Source organism: Orcinus orca, chromosome 11 (genome assembly GCF_937001465.1).
Source record: "Orcinus orca chromosome 11, mOrcOrc1.1, whole genome shotgun sequence".
Taxonomy (NCBI): Eukaryota; Metazoa; Chordata; class Mammalia; order Artiodactyla; family Delphinidae; genus Orcinus; species Orcinus orca.
Window position 1 is genome coordinate 49650909 of NC_064569.1, and position 19994 is coordinate 49670902.

The window sequence follows — 19994 nt, forward strand, 5'->3', positions numbered from 1 at the left end:
ATTCACATCTTTTAATACAGCTGTCAAGTTTCCCAGAAGTTGTGTGATAGGCACAAATGATCCAAGCTACTGTTCTAGGACCGCCCTACTTTTACCTCATCTGCCACCTTTATTCACCCTTGCTTTGCTTTGTCTCAGAGGAAAAAAAAGAAAAAGAAATTGCTTAGTTTACAAATTACTTGTGGTGCAAGGCCTTCTTATTTTACAACCAACACTGCCGCCCACTGAAAATCTCATAGGTCCCTGTCTTCTGTCCTGTAAAGGTGTCATTAGCTCAGTTGTCTGAAGGTGTTCATTTCTTCATCTCCTACCTTTACCCTGGTTCAGGCTTTCCCTCTACCTTTCTTTGCTTCCTACTCGTTAGCTGCAAAATGTTTTGGACAAAAGTATAGTGACCTGGATCTTCGTAGAAGCACAGATGACGTTTCTGTTTATCTTTGCCTCCCATGTGTTTGGCACTTCAGACCTAATGAAGGCTTTTATATGGGTTCCTTATTTGAGCATCAAAATGCTGTTTTTAGTAGGGTATCCATTCATTCAACAAATATTAATCGATCACCTACTTTGCGCCAAGCACTGTTCTAAACACTGGAGATACAGCAGGGAACAAAACAGAAAAAAACAAAACAAAACAAAAAAACCCAACGCTTCTGAAACTTTCATTTTAGCGAGGAGACAGACACGCAGTAAAGGAGGTGAGACAGATCGCAGAGCGCCGGGTAGGTGAAAAGAGGAATTCTGGCTTTTACTTTGGGCAAAATGGAAAACCAGCGGAGGGTTTGGAATAGAGGGCAATTTAATGTTCCATTTTACAGATTAGGAAAATAAGTGACGGCTCCGCAGTAAGTGCACCAGCATGCTTTGTACAACTTTGTGGAGGAATTGCAATTTAGGTCCTCAGGGGGAAAAAATTAACAGAAGGTAAGCGTTGATTTGGGGCCACTAGCCCCGAGATTCGAAGAGGCAGAAATGAAGAGGGACAAGACGAAGATTAATCCGAAAGGAAGCAAACTGTTTACACCGAAATACAATTTAACACAAACATACGCAAAGAGGTACAACAACGAGTACCAGGGGCTCTATTCAGACACCTGTCACCTAAAAGGAAGCGAATCTCGAGGCAAACTGCGCCTCAAGCCGGCTCGGAGGCCGGGAGCAGGGGCCCCGGGAAGCGCCCCGGGCCTGATCCGGGCCTGCCCGGAGCGTGACCACGCCCCTGGCCACGCCTTGCCTGAGGCTCGCCGCCCGGGTTGGCCGCGGCGGAGGCGGTGGCCGCGGTGCCCGGAAGTGCAGCTGACGTGTCCCGGCCGCGCTCGGAATTGTGGGCGACTCGGCTAATGGCGTCGGGGAGTCTGGGAGGTCCGGGGAGACGGCGCTGAAGCTTCTCACCAGCTTGGCTGGTGACAACCGGTGTGGCCCAGCCTGCGTCAGCGGGAGGGACTTGCCCACCTTGTGGGCTCCTCTGCCAGAGCCGGCGGAGGCTAGCGGGGCGGGGCGACTGCGGGGGCCCCTCGGATAAGAGCCGGGGGAGTTGCGAGGAGGCTGTCGGGGGCGCTCGGGCTCGCTGCCCAGGCTGGGCCGAGCCCCCGCGGAGCCCTAGAGGCGGACAGCCCAAGGGCCGGAGGCTCCTGGAAGGAGCTGCCTGTCGCCCCACGGAGCTGACAGGTGCCGGAGTTCGTTTGCGCCGCTCAGAAATTGGCACGGAGCTTGGTGGATCATGTCTGGCACCAACAGCCCCGAGGCGGTTAAGAAGCTGCTGGAGAATATGCAGAGCGACTTGCGGGCCCTGTCCCTGGAATGCAAGAAGAAATTCCCACCTGTCAAGGAGGTAAGCTTTGGGCGACTTCGGGAGAAGGCACGGTGAGCATAGCCGGTCCTGTTAGACCCCGTCCTTCACTTGCAGCCTCCAGCCCTGTCTGATTCCCCTTTGGCCCTCCACCTTTCCAGATGTACGAACCGGTGGTTTTTTCCACAAGCGTTTTCATAGTTTGCTTTGGCGAGTGTGAGGCGCTTTCATTTTCTCTACCGTCCTGTCCACCAGATTTAGGAACGAAGTTCGCGGCTTGAGCCGATTCAGCGAATTCAGCTAGGTGTATGGTACCCTCCCCTTTTCTGGCCGTTTTCAAACACTAAATTGGTCACGGCAGGATTCAGAAACTTATGTTTGTTGCTTCTAAAAACTAATCATCATAGTTGTACAGTCTGTGCCCCTTTGCGTTTATAGTATATATCGCTCAATTGGAAGTAGCTTTCCTTCTTTGTCATGGGTCATGCAGCTTAACTCTTACCAATCTCATGAAGTATTCAATTATCTAGAGACACCTGACTTAGGACAAATAGTGAAGAGCCACAGGAATCATTTAAGCCTTGTTATGAGCAATACTGTACTGAGAAGTTTGGGCTTAGAGTCAAAGAGAATACACCTGAATTTAAGTGCTAGCAAAACAGAAAGACATCTTACTTAACCTCTTTGAGCTTCAGTTTTCTTTCTGATGTAAAATAGGGTTAAATAGTGGGTTTATTACATTATGATGAGAAAGTCTTAAGAGGGAAAAAGCGTATTATTAAACAGGCTCAAGTTAATAATATATACAAATTAAATTCTCCAAATAGTTCCTGAATTGAAATTATTAACATTTAGTCTCTATTGGCTTTTTATCTTAAGATGCCATTTTATTTCTTAAACTTTTTAAAGATGCTACTCAATTTCTTTTCACGTTTCTGAAATAAGATATTTCAGTGACATTTTTGTAAAAGCAATTATTTTATATTTCTTCCTATTTAATGTAGTTTGGAGTACCTGCAATTTCATAATTAGAACTTACCCAATAAAGTTTGAATTTTAGACTTCTAAGGAACCTTAACTTTTCTGTAAGTGCTTTGGTCTCATCATTCTTCAACAAACTCCATCTAGTATTTTTTTTAATAAAGTAAGAAAATATTACCTACCCAATGATGGAAACCAGATGTGCCACTTTTGGAAAGATGACTATTATAAGTTTTATTTCAGTCAGTAGTTTGTTGTGATATCGATTTTCATTATTTTCTCTATATGATCTGTTCAAAGTTATAAAAAGTATTTTACAGAATTTGGCCAAAAAACACAAAAAAACAATTTGGCCATTTTAAATAATTTTAAAGAAATAGGCTGTTCTAATTGTAAGGAAATTAGAAAATTTCAAATCCTGTTTTGTAATTTTAACAATAATTTATAGAACCAGCTATTCCCAGTTCTTATAATCCATATAAAAATTGTGATTCCTCTGTATCATAGGCTTTTGTGGGCTGGTTTGCGGATTTAATTGCCATTTATTACATTATTTCTATTGGAAAATGCATTCAGAGCTCCAAACAGCTAATTTACAAAGTTCTAAAACTCAGTCCCTTTCTAATCTAGGAACTTTCAATAAAGCTCATTAGCTTTTTTTACTTGAACCTTAGCTAAAGAGGTATTTAGTAATTGCACCTAGTCTTCTAGGTTATGGCAAAAGTAACTTTTGGTGTGATTATCTCTGATACATAATTTTGTGTATAGTACAGGCTCCACAAGAATTTGTTGGATATAAGAACTTTGACTTCTTAACCAGTGGCACTTTTAATATGCTTAGGGCAGTCCTTTAGGAATTGAAAAAAAAACCTTGACTGTGTCACAAGTGTAAAACAAGAATGAAGTCATTAGCCTAATAGTGATGTTTTTTTAGGAGAGAGGCTTGACTTTCAAGAAATATTTTGGTTGAATTAAATTTTCCCTGGTAATTTGATAGCAGTGCTGTATTTTGACTTTTGTTCTTAAAAGAACTGGTAAGTTTTTAGTAGTATTTATTTTTTAGGAGGGTGGGGGTCAGGGGAGAGGTATGCTTGGTAGACCCTAAGGCAAAGCCTTTCTATGTATAAGAAGCTTTTCCATCTGTATACTGATTTGCTGGTTAACATTCTCCCAGTATCTTCACAAACATTATCTGCAAAATAGTCATTTTGAACTACTTAAAAGCCTACTCAAGAACTTAATACAATACAGTGCTAACTGCATATGTGCTTTGGAATGGTTGTCTCCTTCCCCATTACTTTTTTTTTTTTTTTTTTTTTTTAGCTGCGTTGGATCTTCTTTGCTGTGTGAAGGCTTTCTCTAGTTGCGGCAAGCAGTAGCTTCTCTTGTTGCGGAGCACAGGCTCTAGGCGCGCGAGCTTCAGTAGTTGTGACTCATGGGCTCTAGAGTGCAGGCTCGGTAGCTGTGGTGCACGGGCTTAGTTGCTCGGCGACGTGTGGGATCTTCCCGGACCAGGGCTTGAACCCATGTCCCCTGCATTGGCAGGCGGATTCTTAACCACTGTGCCACCAGGGAATTCCCTCTCCATTACTTTATAAACAAGGTAGAATGAAGTGAGACATTCTATGTTTAGTCTTTAAGTTTTAATAATTTCTACCTTTTTGGCCATAGTGCTTGGCTTTAATATTTTCTTAATAATAAGCTGGATTTTTTAAGATTTCAAATCTGTTACAAAAACAGAAGAAAAGAGTGTTGATAAAGGATAATGTCTTACTGATATTTATTACTTATCTTTGGATTTTCTACAGTTTTCTCCAACTTAATTGTTTTCATTTACAAAAAATTTGCATATTAAGTTGTTTTTATAGTGGCTATAATATCATTTTGTCATTTTATAATATAGTAATTAAATAATAACAGCAATAGTCCTTCCTCTTTTTTCTCCTTATTTTCCTTAAATATGAATTTTCATGCTTCAGCAGTATAACTTTCTTTCTCTTTCTTTCTTTCTTTATCTCTCTCTCTTTCTTTCTTTAATAAATTTATTTATTTTATTATTTATTTTTGGCTGCGTTGGGTCTTTGTTGCTGCGTGCAGGCTTTCTCCAGTTGCCGCGAGCGGAGGCTACTCCTCACTGTGGTGCACGGGCTTCATTGTGGTGGCTTCTCTTGTTGCGGAACACGGGGTCTAGGCGTGTGGGCTTCAGTAGTTGTGGCACGCAGGCTCAGTAGTTGTGGCTTGTGGGCTGTAGCGTGCAGGCTCAGTAGTTGTGGCACATGGGCTTAGTTGCTCCATGGCATGTGGGATCTTTCTGGACCAGGGCTCGAACCCATGTTACCTTCATTGGCAGGTGGATTCTCAACCACTGCGCCACCAGGGAAGCCTTTTTTTTTTTAGTGTAGGCATACTAGCTAATTTGTTCTGGAATATTTGTATGAAAAGTTTTTTTCATTGTCTTAAAAATTACTTTAAAACTTTGTAAAATCACTTTGGTGTAATTGATATTCAGTGGCCTGCAGAGGCAGGAAACTCTGAGGTTTTATGTATTTAACGAATAAAACCTTTTTGGTCATTTCTGTTTGCAGGCACTACTCTGTGGAAACAGATGAGGGGGATCTAATTGAGCCTAGAAGTGTGGTCAGAGCGAGTTTGTAATTCCTGAGCTGAGTCTTTATAGGATGAGTAGAAGCCAGCCAAGAGAAGAAGGGGGTCATTCTAGGCAGAGGAAATAGCACATGTTTGTATTCCACGTAAAAGAAATTTCATGCTGAAGGTGATTGGAAGCCATTAAGGCTTTTTAAGAGAGGGAGTAATATCAAATTTATATTCAGTAACATTACAGTAACAGTACTGAAGGGAAGAATTAGAGGGGATTGAGATTGAGGCATAGAGAGCAAATTTTATAGAGATGATTGTCTGCACTGAGGTAGCAGTAGGGGTAGACAGAAAGTGGCTTGCATTGTGGTAGACATGGGTGAAAGAGAGAGTATGGATTAGAGAGATTTAGCAGGTAAAATTACCAGGGCACAGTGACCTTTTTATAATGTAGAAAGCGAAATCTGTGATACCTCCCAGGTTTCTGGCTTGGGAAACTGGGTAAATCACTAAGAGGAAAAAATGTTTTTGGAGAAAATGAGTAGTCATGAATATTAAGTTTAAGGTTTATGTGTGACATCCAAGTGGAAATGATCAGTAGGTGTTTGAAAATGATGGTTTGGTACTTAAGAGGGAAGTCTAGAATTTTAGATTTAGGCGTGTCAGTTATACATGTTAGTAGAAACCACAGGAGTAGATAAAATGGCCCAGGAAGAGTGTATAGAACGAGAATATCAGGAGGAACTTTGGGAAATAACAGCATTAAAGGGAAAGAGGCAGCTGGGGTGACTAAGGTTAGGGATATGGGAGAGAAAGGGAATACTTGGCTAGAGCAAGGTCCCTGAGAAAGCTGGAGTTTCAGGGGCTTAAGTGTATGAACTGGCTTTCAATCTGAGAAGGGACACATTATCTTCTGACAGAAGAAGGGTAAAAGAAAAAAAATGGATTTGAATGTAATAAATTTGAACGAGGGGCATAATGGAGGGATAGGAATTTGTGGACAGTTTGACCTATGGCCTCTGTTTTCTTGGTAAGATAGGAAACAAGCTTGTTGCTAGGAGTAGTTTGTGGTGAAAATAGTGATAGGAAGTTTGAGGGGAGCAGTGGATCACTTTGTAGAAGTGAAGGAGAAATTGACTTGGAACACTTAAGAGTCTTCGCAGGAAAAGTGGTTGAAATGATGATGGATCATGAGATCTAGGTTGGATTCCCAAAGAAGGCAATCCAAGACAACTTTGATTGATTGCAAGATGGAAAGGTTAAGGGACTAGCAGCAATTTAATTGAATTGGAACACTTTAATCCAAGAACAGTGGTATTGGGGAGTGAGAGAGCTAGAAGGATAAGGACAAAAGGGACAAAAGTGGAGATATTGGATTTCAGATTGCCAAGTGGTGCTGCACTAGAGGATGGTGAAGTCCAGGGAGTGGGTGATAGAAGAGGAAAGGGAATGAAGATCATTTGACTTGAGGTGGTCAGAATTAGGATTGAGGATGGGTTTTTTTCTCTCTCTTTTTAAATGAAGTGGAATCAGTAAGGGTGTATATAATGAAGCACAAGTAGTCTTCCCAGGCTATGTACTTTGTTTCTTCTTATACATTTAAGTTTTGGTTGGCAGGGATTTTTGCCTATAAAAGCAAAGGTTCCTGTGGTAGAGTTCCTCAGTGTCTGTTGTTTTTATGCATTAGCTGGCTGAGCGGGGACCCTTGGTGAGAGAGAGGCCCTCTACTTACCATGACAGGATTTTCCCTTCAACCAGCTGTTTGGGGACTGAGGCCCAAGTCAGCTGGCTCTTCTGCTAGGGTGAAGATCTCATTTTCAGGACCTTATGACAGTGAAGAATGAGGGCTGGATCATGTATACATGCTTAATTAGGAGCTGTTTTTGTTTAGTATCCTATAACGTACTATAGTTTTCTTCCTGTTGACGTTGGTCAGAGAAATTTGCTCATGATACAGCCAGTTGTGTTCTTTCCCTCAGCATAAATAATAAATCCATGTTTTATACACTGAAATAAGTATTCACAATTTATTCAAAAAACTTGTCAGCACTAGTCAGAGCAGTATGACAAGTGTGGTAAGGAGTTATAAATTATTTTGGTCAAGACTTACTTTCCTGTATAATGCAATTTTACATAGTTATGTAGACATGCTAGTGATCTTAGATTTTGACTCTACTCTTTTTTTTATGCTGCCGTTGACTTTATTCCAGAAAAGGTACATTAGATTCCTAGGGTCTATTAAATTCATCTTCTTCTGATAAATATTTTAGATGTTAACTTCAAGAGTAATACAAGCAGTAACATTTTCACTAGGACATCTAGGAAAATTTTACAAGCTTATTGCAGTATTCTAAGAGCATTTTACAATGAGAGCTTTTTAAAAAGCTTTTGATTAGTCTCTAGCGTGTTTTATATATTTATGAAAGTTAGTACCATAGCCACTGAAATTTATTGTTAAAGTGTAAAGCATACATAGCTTATTTTTTTACTAAGATTTTGACCATTGTATTTTTACTTTCATGAAAATGAATAGAGAGCAAAGGACAATGAAAACATAGTTTAGTCAAAAAAGAATGTATTATCTTCTTAGCATTGTGCTTTGGTGACATAGAAGAAATAAAAGACATTGTTTCAGGCTAATAAACCAAAAAGGAAGACAGTCTCCAGAAATGAAAATATTTTCCTCCTTTTTTCTTTTATAGAAGTGTAGCTTATTTTTAACCATGTAGAAAATAGAGGGTTTTGCTATTACTCTTATCATTTAATAGAAGTTAGTTTCTTAAGTGTAAATCATGGCAGGAAATACAAAAATCAATGAGAACCTGCCTTTATCTTCTTGAAGTTAACTCAAGAGTTGCGTAAAATACTGTCTTTCCACTAGGTTAGGAATGTTGCATCCATTGACTCTATTGCAACATGGCTATTTGTTGCTATTCGTCATTCTCATTTTGACTTTTGTAACATTCTACTTTCCTATTTCTCCTTCCTCTTTCAGTATTCCTTCTCGTTTTCTTTACATATAGGTGTATCCCAAGTTCTGTCTTGAGACCTCTTCTTTATCTGTGCTCATCTCCTTTGCACTCTCATCTACTCCCATTGCTTCTGGTCTTACTACAGTGCTGATGACTTCTAAGTCTACTTCATTAACTCTGCTCTCTTTACTGAGCTTAGACCTGTATTTCCAGCTGTCTGTTAAACACATCTACCAGAGTATCTTTCACATACTTCAGATAGAACTTCTGGTAATTGAACTTACTTTTCTAAAACTTGTCCTGTCCCCACATTTCACTTGTTCTGTTAATGGTATTTATCACTGTTGCTTACCTTAGTTATATGTGGCTGTCTTCTCTCCCTCAACTCTCTTTACATTGTATTCATTGTCAGATGTTCCTTCCAGCTCTGTAATTTCTAACATATCTCACCTCTTTTCTATTTTCTTAGCTATTATTCTAGCTCCAGGTTTCAGTCTTATGACTGAGCTTTGATGTGCATTAATGGCACAAAAGACCACTCTGTATGTTACCACCGGAATAAAGTACCTGAACAGGTCAGAAACTCTCAGTGGCTACTCTGTACTTAGGAACTCCTCAGCATAGCATTTCAGACCTTATTGATCTTCCCAACCTTTCATCACCCTCAGTTTTTCCTCAAATGTGTTTATAATTCAGCCAAACTCTATTGCCTGCTATTCATTCTCCAAATATGCCCATATTCTCTTCATATGCCAGATATGCCCATTTCCAAATACTACTTCCCTCTTCCATGCTGTGGCTTTTGAGGTTCCTTTTGCTGTCCTGGAATCACCTCCTTCCATTTTTTTATAGCTAAAATTCTACCTTTAATTTAACCCATGTTGCTTATTTATTTGTTGCCTGAATGAACCAACTTTACAGATAATGTTCTCATTTCTTCCCTAATTCACTCATTCATATATTCATTCATTTGCTCCTGAGATAATTTTTGAACACCGGCTGTGTGCCATGTACTAGCTGGTGCTGGGGCAAGAATAGTTGCAGCTCCTGCCCAGACTTTGCAAGCTAATATGTTTTCCTCTGCTTTCTTAACTTTCATTTAAGCTTACTTTATAAGTTATTTCCTTATAACTCTTTTTTTTTAATCATCTTTAAAAATATGGAACGCTTCACGAATTTGCGTGTCACCCTTGTGCAGGGGCCATGCTAATCTTCTCTGTATCGTTCCAATTTTAGTACGTGTGCTGCCGAAGCGAGCACCCTTATAACTCTTATATTTTACCTTCTGCTATGGTATTTCTTTTCTAAATTTCTCCTTAAGGGTCAGTTTTGCATCTTTCTTTGTCCTTCTGTCCATCATAGTTCAAAGCATTTGTATTTCTGAGAGGTGCTAATTAGATACTTGTAGGAGATTAAATTTTTAAAGAAGGAAAAAAAAGGGATACCATATATGTAGGGGTACCACATATATATCTTTAGCTATCCACATGTAATCTGCACTTCAGTCTTTCATTTGATATGTATCTTAAAGGAAATTTGTTTCCTAGAAGCCAGAGGTTTTTTTTTTGTTTTTTTTGCGGTACGCGGGCTTCTGACTGTTGTGGCCTCGCCCGTTGCGGAGCACAGGCTCCAGACGCACAGGCTCAGTGGCCATGGCTCACGGGCCCAACCGCTCTGCAGCATGTGGGATCCTCCCCGACCAGGGCGTGAACCCGCGTCCCCTGCATCGTAAGGTGGACTCTCAACCACTGCGCCACCAGGGAAGCCCCCAAGCCAGAGGTTTCTCTTTGTTTGTTTTGTTTCTATTTTTTAGTCCAGAGGTTTTGAATAGGATGCCATATAGGTATATATTTTTCAGAGCTTTGGGATTTTAGGCTAATTACATGTAACAGAAGAAAAGTTTATTGGTTTCAATGTAGTAATTGTTTAATGAGGATATTGTCCTCTAGGGAGTGTTCTAGATCTATTAGGTATTCCCAAGTGAGGACTTGACTTTAGGTCTTTTGATTTTACCTGACATCTGAAATCATAAGTCTACAGGCAGCTTCATACCTCCCTAGTATCTTTTGAGTACATTATTCTCCTTAACTTGCCATTAACTTGAATTTCACATTTCTTCTTTAGCTCTTGTTTCATGCTACATCCTGTGAATAATTAATTTGGAGCTTTGGTAAATTTGTTTTAATTTTGAGGCTCTACTCTCATAGATGTTATAAAAAGTAAATATGTTTTTGTTTTGTTTTTTAAAATACAACATAGAAGCTTTGGTGAAGAGAAGCGTATTATTATTATTGTAAATTTGTATGTGGTTCTAGTAGTGGACATTTGCTAACTCCCTTCCTAGCATTCATTCCCTCTTACTTCTTTCAGTGGTAGGCTGCACTCGTCCTTCATTTTCAACCCTTTGAATTTAGATGAATTAATCTCATTCCTTGCTCCAGGATACCTTGATTAGTTTAATCTAATTTAACCCTCCCTATCCGCACCTCTATTTCTGCCCAAGTCACATAATGCCAGTGAGTGATCCTGGAAAGGGAAAGCTTCCTCTCTCTTCCTCAAGAGCTACTGGAAGAGATCTTTTCTCTCTTTCTGGATAGTGTCATATGAAGTTGTGAGGTGTAGAATGGCTGGAACTAATTTTATTGCCAAGATTGGGAGCAGCCTGAGGATGAACCTACCCAGGGAACAGGACAGAACCAAGAGAATGGTAGAGAAATGAAACTGCAGTCCTGATGACATTTTGTCAATCTCTGGATCAAATTTCCACCGTATTTTTATTTTTCAGTGAGTGGGGAGTAAAGTCCCTCCCTCTGTTTAGAACTTTTCATTTGTTTATTTAGAAATGTTCATTACATAGCCCCTGTATGCTAGGCACTGTGATAGGCATTAGTAATATGGGGAGATGAATGAAATATATTTCTTATCCTCATGGGGCTTACAGCTAGAGTAGAGAAACAGACATGTCATAGGAGGAATGGGATCAACCATAGGTACAAACCATAGACAGCCCACAAAGATGGAAGGGCTTTTTGATACTTGCCATAGAAAGAAGGTGGTGGAAAAAATTATTTCTGTCACTGCTCATGGTACTACAGGAGTGCCAAAATCAGAAAAACCTGCACTATCTTCATGTTGTTAGCAGTGTTTTAATTTCAGCAAAGCTTTATTTGTCACATTACCTTAGTGTTCACTTTATTGTGAATGTGTTGGCTTTATAATTTAAGAGCTATAAAAATAAGGAGTTGATTCCGAATTTTATTTATAAATACTTAAATTTGTCACTGACTGGATAGGTCCATGAGATTTTTTTTTTTTTAACTTTTAAAAGATGTCCTTACACTACTCAGTTTTGAGAAACACTAGTAGAGGTGGGTTCTGGGGGACCGTTGAAGACTTGAGACAGTGAATGGGTGGAGGACAAGATTTGAAGTAGAGAAATCTCTTAGTTTAGGTTGATAATGAGAAGTTTGAACTAAGGTGTAGAAGTGGCATTTGAGAAGAAAAAAAGAGTATAAGAGATGTTCGCTACATAGCCTTTGTGGCTGATTATATTTGTGGGATGAGGGAGAAGCCCCAGGTGTCTGGTCAGTGACTGGATGGGTGCTGCTGCTGTTCGGAAAAATAAAGATTATAGGAAGAAGAAATAGGTTTTTCTGGGGCTGAGGTGGAAGTTGGGGGTGTGTGTGAGAGATAATAGCATCCGTTTTGAATATTTGGAATTTAAGGTGCCTTTAAAATATATAGGTTAATAAATCCTGTAGTTTAGGAGACAGTTAAGGGACAGGAATATAATTTAGGATTCTTCAGCCTTTAGAAAGTAATTGAAACCATAGGATTGAGATTGCCCAGGAATAGTTTATTGAGAAGTGAGGCCAAGCATATTCTGTGTGCTCTTGAAAGAGGAGGCAGCATTCTCTCTTGTCTCTGCTTTTCTATACTGCTAGCTTCCATATTCAGAGTTCCTGGTGGGTGTGTCTATTTGGGTAAGCAAGGAATTTTGAGAAAGAGAAAAAAAATATTTCTTGAGAGACATTAATTTTAAGGTTAACAAATATTAAATGCTGCAGTATATTTAATACTTTTGGTTTTGTTTCCCAACTCATAGATTGCCCTCAGGAATAGAGATTTTAGGTTCCCACCGTAACTTATATCATCCCTATTCAAGTCTACAGAACTGACACTTTTTTTTTTCCCCATAAGGGCCAATTCAGGAAAAAAATAACTATATTTACAATTGAGGGGCTTCTCTGGTGGTGCAGTGGTTAAAAATCCGCCTGCCAATGCAGGGGACATGGGTTCAAGCCCTGGTCTGGGAAGATCCCACATACCGCGGAGCAACTAAGCCCATGCACCACAACTACTGAGCTTGTGCTCTAGAGCCCACGAGCCACAACTACTGAGCCCACATGCCACAACTACTGAAACCTGCATGCCTAGAGTCTATGCTCTGCAACAAGAGAAGCCACCGCAATGAGAAGCGTGTGCACCGCAACAAAGAGTAACTAACCCCTGCTCGCCACAACCAGAGAAAAGCCTGTGCACAGGAACGAAGACCCAACACAGCCAAAAATAAAACAAATAAAATTTATATTAAAAAATTGAGTAGTTCCCCTATGGATATATAAGTATCTAATCAGAGTAGGGGTTGCTTTTAAAGCAAGAAGTTAAAGACTCTTCTTCACACAGACAGTCTCTGATAAATAGAAGGAAATCTGGGCTAAATACTTGCATTTATACAGGACACTTAAAGATGTAGGCTAGGCTGAGGTATGAAGTAGCACTGTAGTGACTAGGGGGACTGTGATATACAACTGTTGTCAATAAACATTGATAGTGGAACTTTCCAGTAACACAGGGTACCTATGAGAATAAGATCGTTCAGTTTCAAAGTTTGACAATAGAAAGTTGGATGTAAAAAATTAGGAGCTGTGAGATAGTTCTAATTATATCTGAGGTAACAAATAGTCCTTTTGGTGATTTCTTGAGTCTTTGAATGAAAATACTGGTTATATATCTTTTAAAACACTTGTTACTTTGGAACTACTTAAGGAAAAAGCACTCATTATTTTCCTTATTGTGTGTACATATAAAAATATTTGTTAAATATATATTTTTCATAACTTGTTTATGATTCATACATGGGTCAATTCTTATTTATCTGAGGAAATCAAAATAGTGTCTGGCAAATTTGAAATCCTTTACCTGCATCTAGTATCCACTATGCTACACTGCTGATTTTGGAAACTGACTAGAATTCAGGAAGTTAGGACAGATTACATTGGGATTTATGATGGTTTAGTTTGATCAGTCTCTGTTGATCCTGAAATAGAATGAAATACTGAATTGAGCATATGCAGGGTACATAGGGCCTTAGTAAGGAGGGGGAGAGTTTGAACATTTGAAAATGATGATGGAAGAAAGCTCAGTGACCACAGATTAATTTCAGTTGGCTCAGTAAGAAAATTACCTAAGAGAGTTTGAGATGGTGTATGAATATAACAAAGTATACATAATAATTTCGGTGTTACTGAACTTTTATAGTAGTAAATTTGTTGTGGTTTGTACATCTTCATAGTGTTTCCAGAATCTGACCACTCCTTTACCATCTCAGTCACTGTCACCTCAGGCCTATCCAGCATCATCTTTTGCTTATGTTATTACAGTAGCCTCTTAAATTTTGCTGCGTATTGGAATCACCTGAAGATTTTTAAAACTACCAGTGCTTGACTCCCACTGGCAGTCATTCTGATTTAATTGAAATGGGTTGCAACCTGGGCATCAAGCTTTTTTTTTTTTTAAAGCTCTTGGTGTTTCTAATATGCACTGCCCCCAGATAATCAGAAACTCAATAATTTTTCCCTGGAGTAATTTATTTTGACTATATTTTCCTGCTAGTAGCTATGTTCATTTAATATGGGACATTTCCATCTCTTAAAGTTGTAGAAGTGAGTTGTAGTATATCCGTTAGGCTTCTTAGCTGTGAGCAATGAAAGCTGACCCGGGCTGATTTAAGCAGAAATTAAGTTTACTGATAAAACATTGAGGGTCTCACAGAATTGGTAGAAGGCTGGATGGAGTGAGCCTTAGAAATTACAGGAACGAAGGGAGGCTGAACAGCTAAGAACCACAGCAAAACTCATTGCCAGTGAGACCATTACTGTTGTCTCTGCTGAACAGTGACTGGGTGCCTTAGATTGCACTGCTGGTTGTGCTGGCCACCCCATGCCACCACTGGTTCTGCTGCCGTCACTGCCCTTGGAAACTAGATGCTGGCTCCACTGTGGCTGTTGTCAGACAGAATTCCATCTTGTCTCTGCTTTTCTGTGCCACTAGCCTCCGTATTCATAATTCCTGGCGGGTGTGCCTGTTTGGATAATCGGAGGCTGCCAGGGTATGTGGGAAAACAAGTATCTGGCATTTTAAATTTTGAGTAGTGGAAGATAGGCTCTGTCTTGCATCAAAACTCATAAAGTTGAGTTCTCCGATCACAGACAACGGCTTCAGGTTCTTGGAAGCCAGCAAAATGACAAAGGTCTACTATACATCGTATAGCCTACAGTGTGTTATTTGTTTTATGCATTAATCCACTGGTCCTCAACCTAATAACCCAAAGGACACTGGGTTCTTCCATAATTATTTTTAAACCTTTAGAGCCTGCTACCACTTGTCCCTTAGTAAACAGTAGGAGATAAAAATCAATGAACAAGTAGCAAGCAAATTAATAGGAAAACTTGAACATATATGAGTATTTATTATTTTTGGAGGTATGGAGATCAATATAAGTATAAAATAGGCATATTTCTTGATAGTAAAAATGTCCTGAATTTCTGTAATGGATGTTATATATCAATATTTTATGTCAACAGTGTCCAGTAGAAGTATAATGTAGGCTGAATATGCAATCCATATATGTAATTTTAAATTGCATTAAAAAAGTAAAAAGAAACATTTAATTTTAATAATATATCATATTTAACCCAGTATATTCAAACCAGTACATATATAATCCAGTATATATTATCATTTCAACATTTAATCAATGTAAATATTTAAGGGATAGTTTACATTCTTTTTTTCATACTAAGTCTTCAAAATCTCATGTATTTTTTATACTTAGAACACAACTCAATTCAGGCTAGCCACATATAAAGTGCTTAGTAGCTACATGTAGCCAAATGACTCCCATATTGAACACCACAGTTCTGTGGCATAGTGTAAAATGCTATATGACTTTCAAGTACTGCCAGCTCAACATACTTATGTTGAAGTGATTGAGACACCTTATGAAAACTGAATGGGTGTTTAAAAAAATGCAATCTAAAAGTAGTGACAGAGTTCTTAGTTATTCATTCTCCTAACTCAAGGCAGTTTTACTTGATTTTGCAGTGTTTTGCAAATTTTTTTTATGGTTGAGAGAGAAGTGTGAAATGGGAAAGAGAAACCTAATTTTTTTCATTAGGCTTTGTTTTTGTTTATTATTTTTTATTTTCTGAAGATTTAAATGTGAGAGACTAGGGATTCCAGGTGCATTTTTTTTTTTTTTGCGGTACGCAGGCCTCTCACTGTTGTGGCCTCTCCCGTTGCGGAGCACAGGCTCCGGACGCGCAGGCTCAGCGGCCATGGCTCATGGGCCCAGCCGCTCCATGGCATGTGGGATCTTCCCGGACCGGGGCACGAACCCATGTCCCCTGCATCGGCAGGCAGACTCCCAACCACTGCACCACCAGGGAAGCCCTCCAGGTGCATTTTAAGGCATAGAAAGGCAACATGCTGTAGTACAGAGTTTACATGTGAATAATCAAATTAATCACATTTTATTCCATTTAATGTGTGTTTCACCACTAGGCTTTAGTATCTGAAGTTTGGAAAATAAAAAAATAATAGTGACTGACTCTGTGCTTGATATTTTATCATATATGATTTCTTTTCCCTAGATAATTCATGTTAATAGTAAGTTTTATGTTCTAATTATTTTTATTCTTGCAGGCTGCTGAATCAGGAATAATAAAAGTTAAAACAATAGCTGCACGAAACACCGAAATTTTGGCAGGTAATTTTTTTGCATTAAAAATTCAACAATTAATGAAAATTTGACTAATAGTAAAAGTAGAATCTTAAAACCCATAAGTTTTTTTTATAGCATCTCTTTCTTATGCCCCAACATGCTATCCATGATAATAAAGAACATGTGAGAGTCCCTAATTTATGAACTAATTGGGTTTCCCAGAGATGAATGCTGTACGATTCTCTGAAATCAGAAAACTTAAAACTACTAACTCCTTGAAGGAAAGGATCTTTCTTACTCATCTTTGTATTGTCCTCCACCTCTTATCAATCACCTAAGATACATCTTACCCATAAGAGACATTCGATTAATATTTGTTGAATTGAATGGAAGATTGGTTCTCAGACCACCTTCTAAGACCTATTTTATCTTTAATACAATATAAGGTCATAATATAGCATTAAAAATTTAGTAGTACTATATGAGTTTTGAGTCCTGAGACTAAGACAACATGGTCATGAAGAAAAAATGGGAAAAAACAGAGAAAAGTGTTTTCTTAACATTCTTTTGATTGACCCTGCTTTTCAGGGAGGAATTTTCAAGAGTTTCTGTCTGGCACCCTTTTGATACTCAGTCTGCTTCTTTCTTTTCCTTGGTGCCTTTCTCTTCTTGCCTCAATAATGAACATGGAAAAGAAGGAAACTGGCATTTTTTGAGAATCTGTTACATGTGAGGCATTTGGGCCACTCTTTCTTATATGACAACCTTGTGGGGAAATACTCTTATTTAATAATAGAGCAAATTGAGATGCAAAGAGATTTAAGTTACTGGCCTAAGGTCGCATGGTAAGTGGTGGAATCAGATTCAAATCCCAGGCTGTTCAGAGCCCATGTTCTTCCTGCTGCAGTGTGCTGTCACGGTATCGTGAGGTTTTGACACTATGTACTCCCTCCCAAGTGTTTATATTTAACCATTGCTTACTTCGCTGATCCTTCAATCTGCATTTCCAATTCCAGTAGTGCTATTGGTCTCAGCTAGTTATAGGAGAAAAGCAGTCCTATTAAGTTAATTTACACAAAGTCCAAATAGTAAAGAATCTCTTTAACTCTCTTAAGTCTCTTTACATTTTTAAAAGAATACCAGTAAATCCCTAAATGGTGGAATTTCAAACAGTATTACAAAATATAATGAAGACTTAGGGGGCAGTTTAGGGGTGACAGGTGAGAGTGGATTTCACTTGTCAGCTTAGGGTTAGCCCTGTTAAGTTGCACCTGTTTTTCACAGCTTCTCTGATTTTGAATATTCTGACAAAACACCAAAGAGTTTTATAACATTATTCACAGCATTGGATAATGCTCTGTGTGCATGTTGAGAAAAGGGGTATAGTGAAGTGGTGGGTAAAGGCACAGGTATGTATGGTTGGATTGGGAGGATGGGCAAGTGGGTTTGGGAGATGCATGTTGGGTTGATTAGCTACCTGAGGAAATTAATGTTTCAAGATAAATTATGGGCCTGGGTAATTTTAAGTTGGAGACATCGTAGTCCAATCATATTAGAATATCATTACAAATATTTACGTTTGCTACTGTCATTGCTGATATCATGGTAAGTCCTTAATCTCCAATAATAGAAAATTTCATTAAGTCTGTAGTTGATAGAATTTTTAAAAAGACTGATTTCTTCAGAGAATCACTGTCTGTTACAGAGTTCTGTACCAAGTAAAGTGTCTAATTCATATTAAGGACAAGTAAGAAAAATTTTGTCTCAGTATGAGTTTAATATATAAGCTGGCTATTAATTTCATTTTAATTCAGTTAGCTTTATTTAAATCAAGTTAGAACAAATCTTTATGCACATACAATTAATAGTTCATGCTATAATATCCAGAGCATCCAACCATGTACTTGAGGAGCTATATTAACATTTAAACTTTTTTCTAGTATTTTAACCAAGTATTTATAGCAATTGATAAGTTAAAATTTGTAGATGTTAGACCACTGTCATCTTGAAAAATCAAAGGCTCCTAAGAAAAAGGAAAGAGTTTAAATTTGTCAATATGTCATTTCTAAAGTACTTAATTCAAGGTATAGTTAACACCGAGAAAAATTCTTAGTTAACTTTTTTATTTCCTGAGAAGTGTTTACTTCTCTGTAGTTCTAAAGACTATAGGTTACTACTTCTGTGCTGTAATGGATGTTAAAGATATCAAACAATTGAGGAGTCTCAATGAAATGAGATACTGAATTCTCAGATATCTCTGCATATTCAGAAAATATAAAAGGTTGCTATAAAAATCAGAACCCTTAATTAGGATTGACTAATCTGATTAAACAGTACTTAGCATAGATTTTAACCAACTTTAGTTTTCTTAGATTTATTTTCCAAGGAAAGTTTATTTACATTACAGAATAAGTCTTTGCTTTACATCTCCCCTTCTTTTAAGCATCCTCCTTTAATGTTTATTTTTCTTTGTTTTCACTGCTGTCATGAATGCTGACATAAGTGGGAATGCTATGCCAGGTAATGTCAGCATCGATGCAAATATACAGATCATTATCTCAACATTGCCTTTTTCTTTAAAGATAAAACTGCAAATGAGAGATAGCAAGCAACATAAAGTTTTTCATTTAGAAGTCCAGGTGCCTTAATCTTACATTTGACTGCCATATATTACAAATTGTTTTTATTATCCCAGCTTACAATAAATATACTTGAAATTGACTGAGAAGGCTTGTGTTACACAGAAATTACATAAACAGAGAATCTGCTATTTTAATAAATATTTGAAACAAGGAGCTCAATGAAGTTGTGATATTTTAAAATTGTATATTTAACCCCTAACTGAAAACCATAACAGTTACATCCACCTATGACTGCTTTCATCTACTGTCAGTATGCATAGAGAATTTTTACATAGATAATCATTATGTATGATTTGTGTTCTTCTTTCCTCACAGTTTCCCTCATCCTTTTTATATCTACATAGTCTTATTACTAAAAGGTCTCTAATTTAAGTAGCAGTGAGTAAATATACTTTGGAATTTTTTTTCTGACATTAAAAGGTAATTTGTTGATATTTTTCAGTATATTTTATTAGTACATATACTTGTGATATTTTGCAGACATCTATAGAATATATCATATAACATATTCTTAATAAAGAAATAATTATGTAAGAATCACTAGAGGAGATACGAAGATGGGTAATATAATTCACCTGCAATCTATATGTTAATACAAGAAATATATTTGAAAAGTATGTTTGTGCCATTCATTCTGTTTAGCTTACCTGCTCCTCCATTTACTTTTTGGAGTTCTTTGCCAGAAATTTTCCCTTCCAGATGACATACTTCCTGAGGTCAGGATCAATATCTTATTCTCCCTTATATTGCTAGTAGTTAGCACATTACATGGGAAATAAATAGTAAGCCCTCCTTAAATGTAGGCTAATAAATGAGTCACTCCAAAATGCAAGTAAGTCTCTGAGTTCTGCCTCTAGTATATTTTTCTACCTTTCTTTAATTTTTCATGTTATGATTATTTGAGTACATGAATTTTGTCATATTTAGTTCATGTCAGCCAGTTAATAGAGTAATGAAGGAGACAGACCCTAAACAGAAAATTCTGAGGCTGTATGGTAAATGCCAAGATGGAA

At 38.0% G+C, this 19994-nt stretch overlaps 1 protein-coding gene and 1 non-coding gene across 3 annotated transcripts in view; one reads left to right on the plus strand and one right to left on the minus strand.

Moving 5' to 3' along the window:
* The first annotated feature begins 1350 nt into the window (after nucleotides 1–1350).
* The window catches only part of MON2 (MON2 homolog, regulator of endosome-to-Golgi trafficking), a 121119-nt gene continuing 102475 nt past the window's right edge, over nucleotides 1351–19994 (plus strand). For both annotated transcript variants that reach the window (XM_004276583.3, XM_012535478.3), the window contains exons 1-2: nucleotides 1351–1828; nucleotides 16321–16384. In XM_004276583.3, coding sequence (XP_004276631.1) covers nucleotides 1718–1828; nucleotides 16321–16384 — 175 coding nt within the window. In that variant the 5' untranslated portion in view covers nucleotides 1351–1717. The remainder of the gene's footprint in view (nucleotides 1829–16320; nucleotides 16385–19994) is intronic.
* Nucleotides 9488–9594, minus strand: LOC117203959 (U6 spliceosomal RNA). Its single transcript, XR_004486944.1, has one exon. It is a non-coding gene; the product is annotated as a U6 spliceosomal RNA (small nuclear RNA).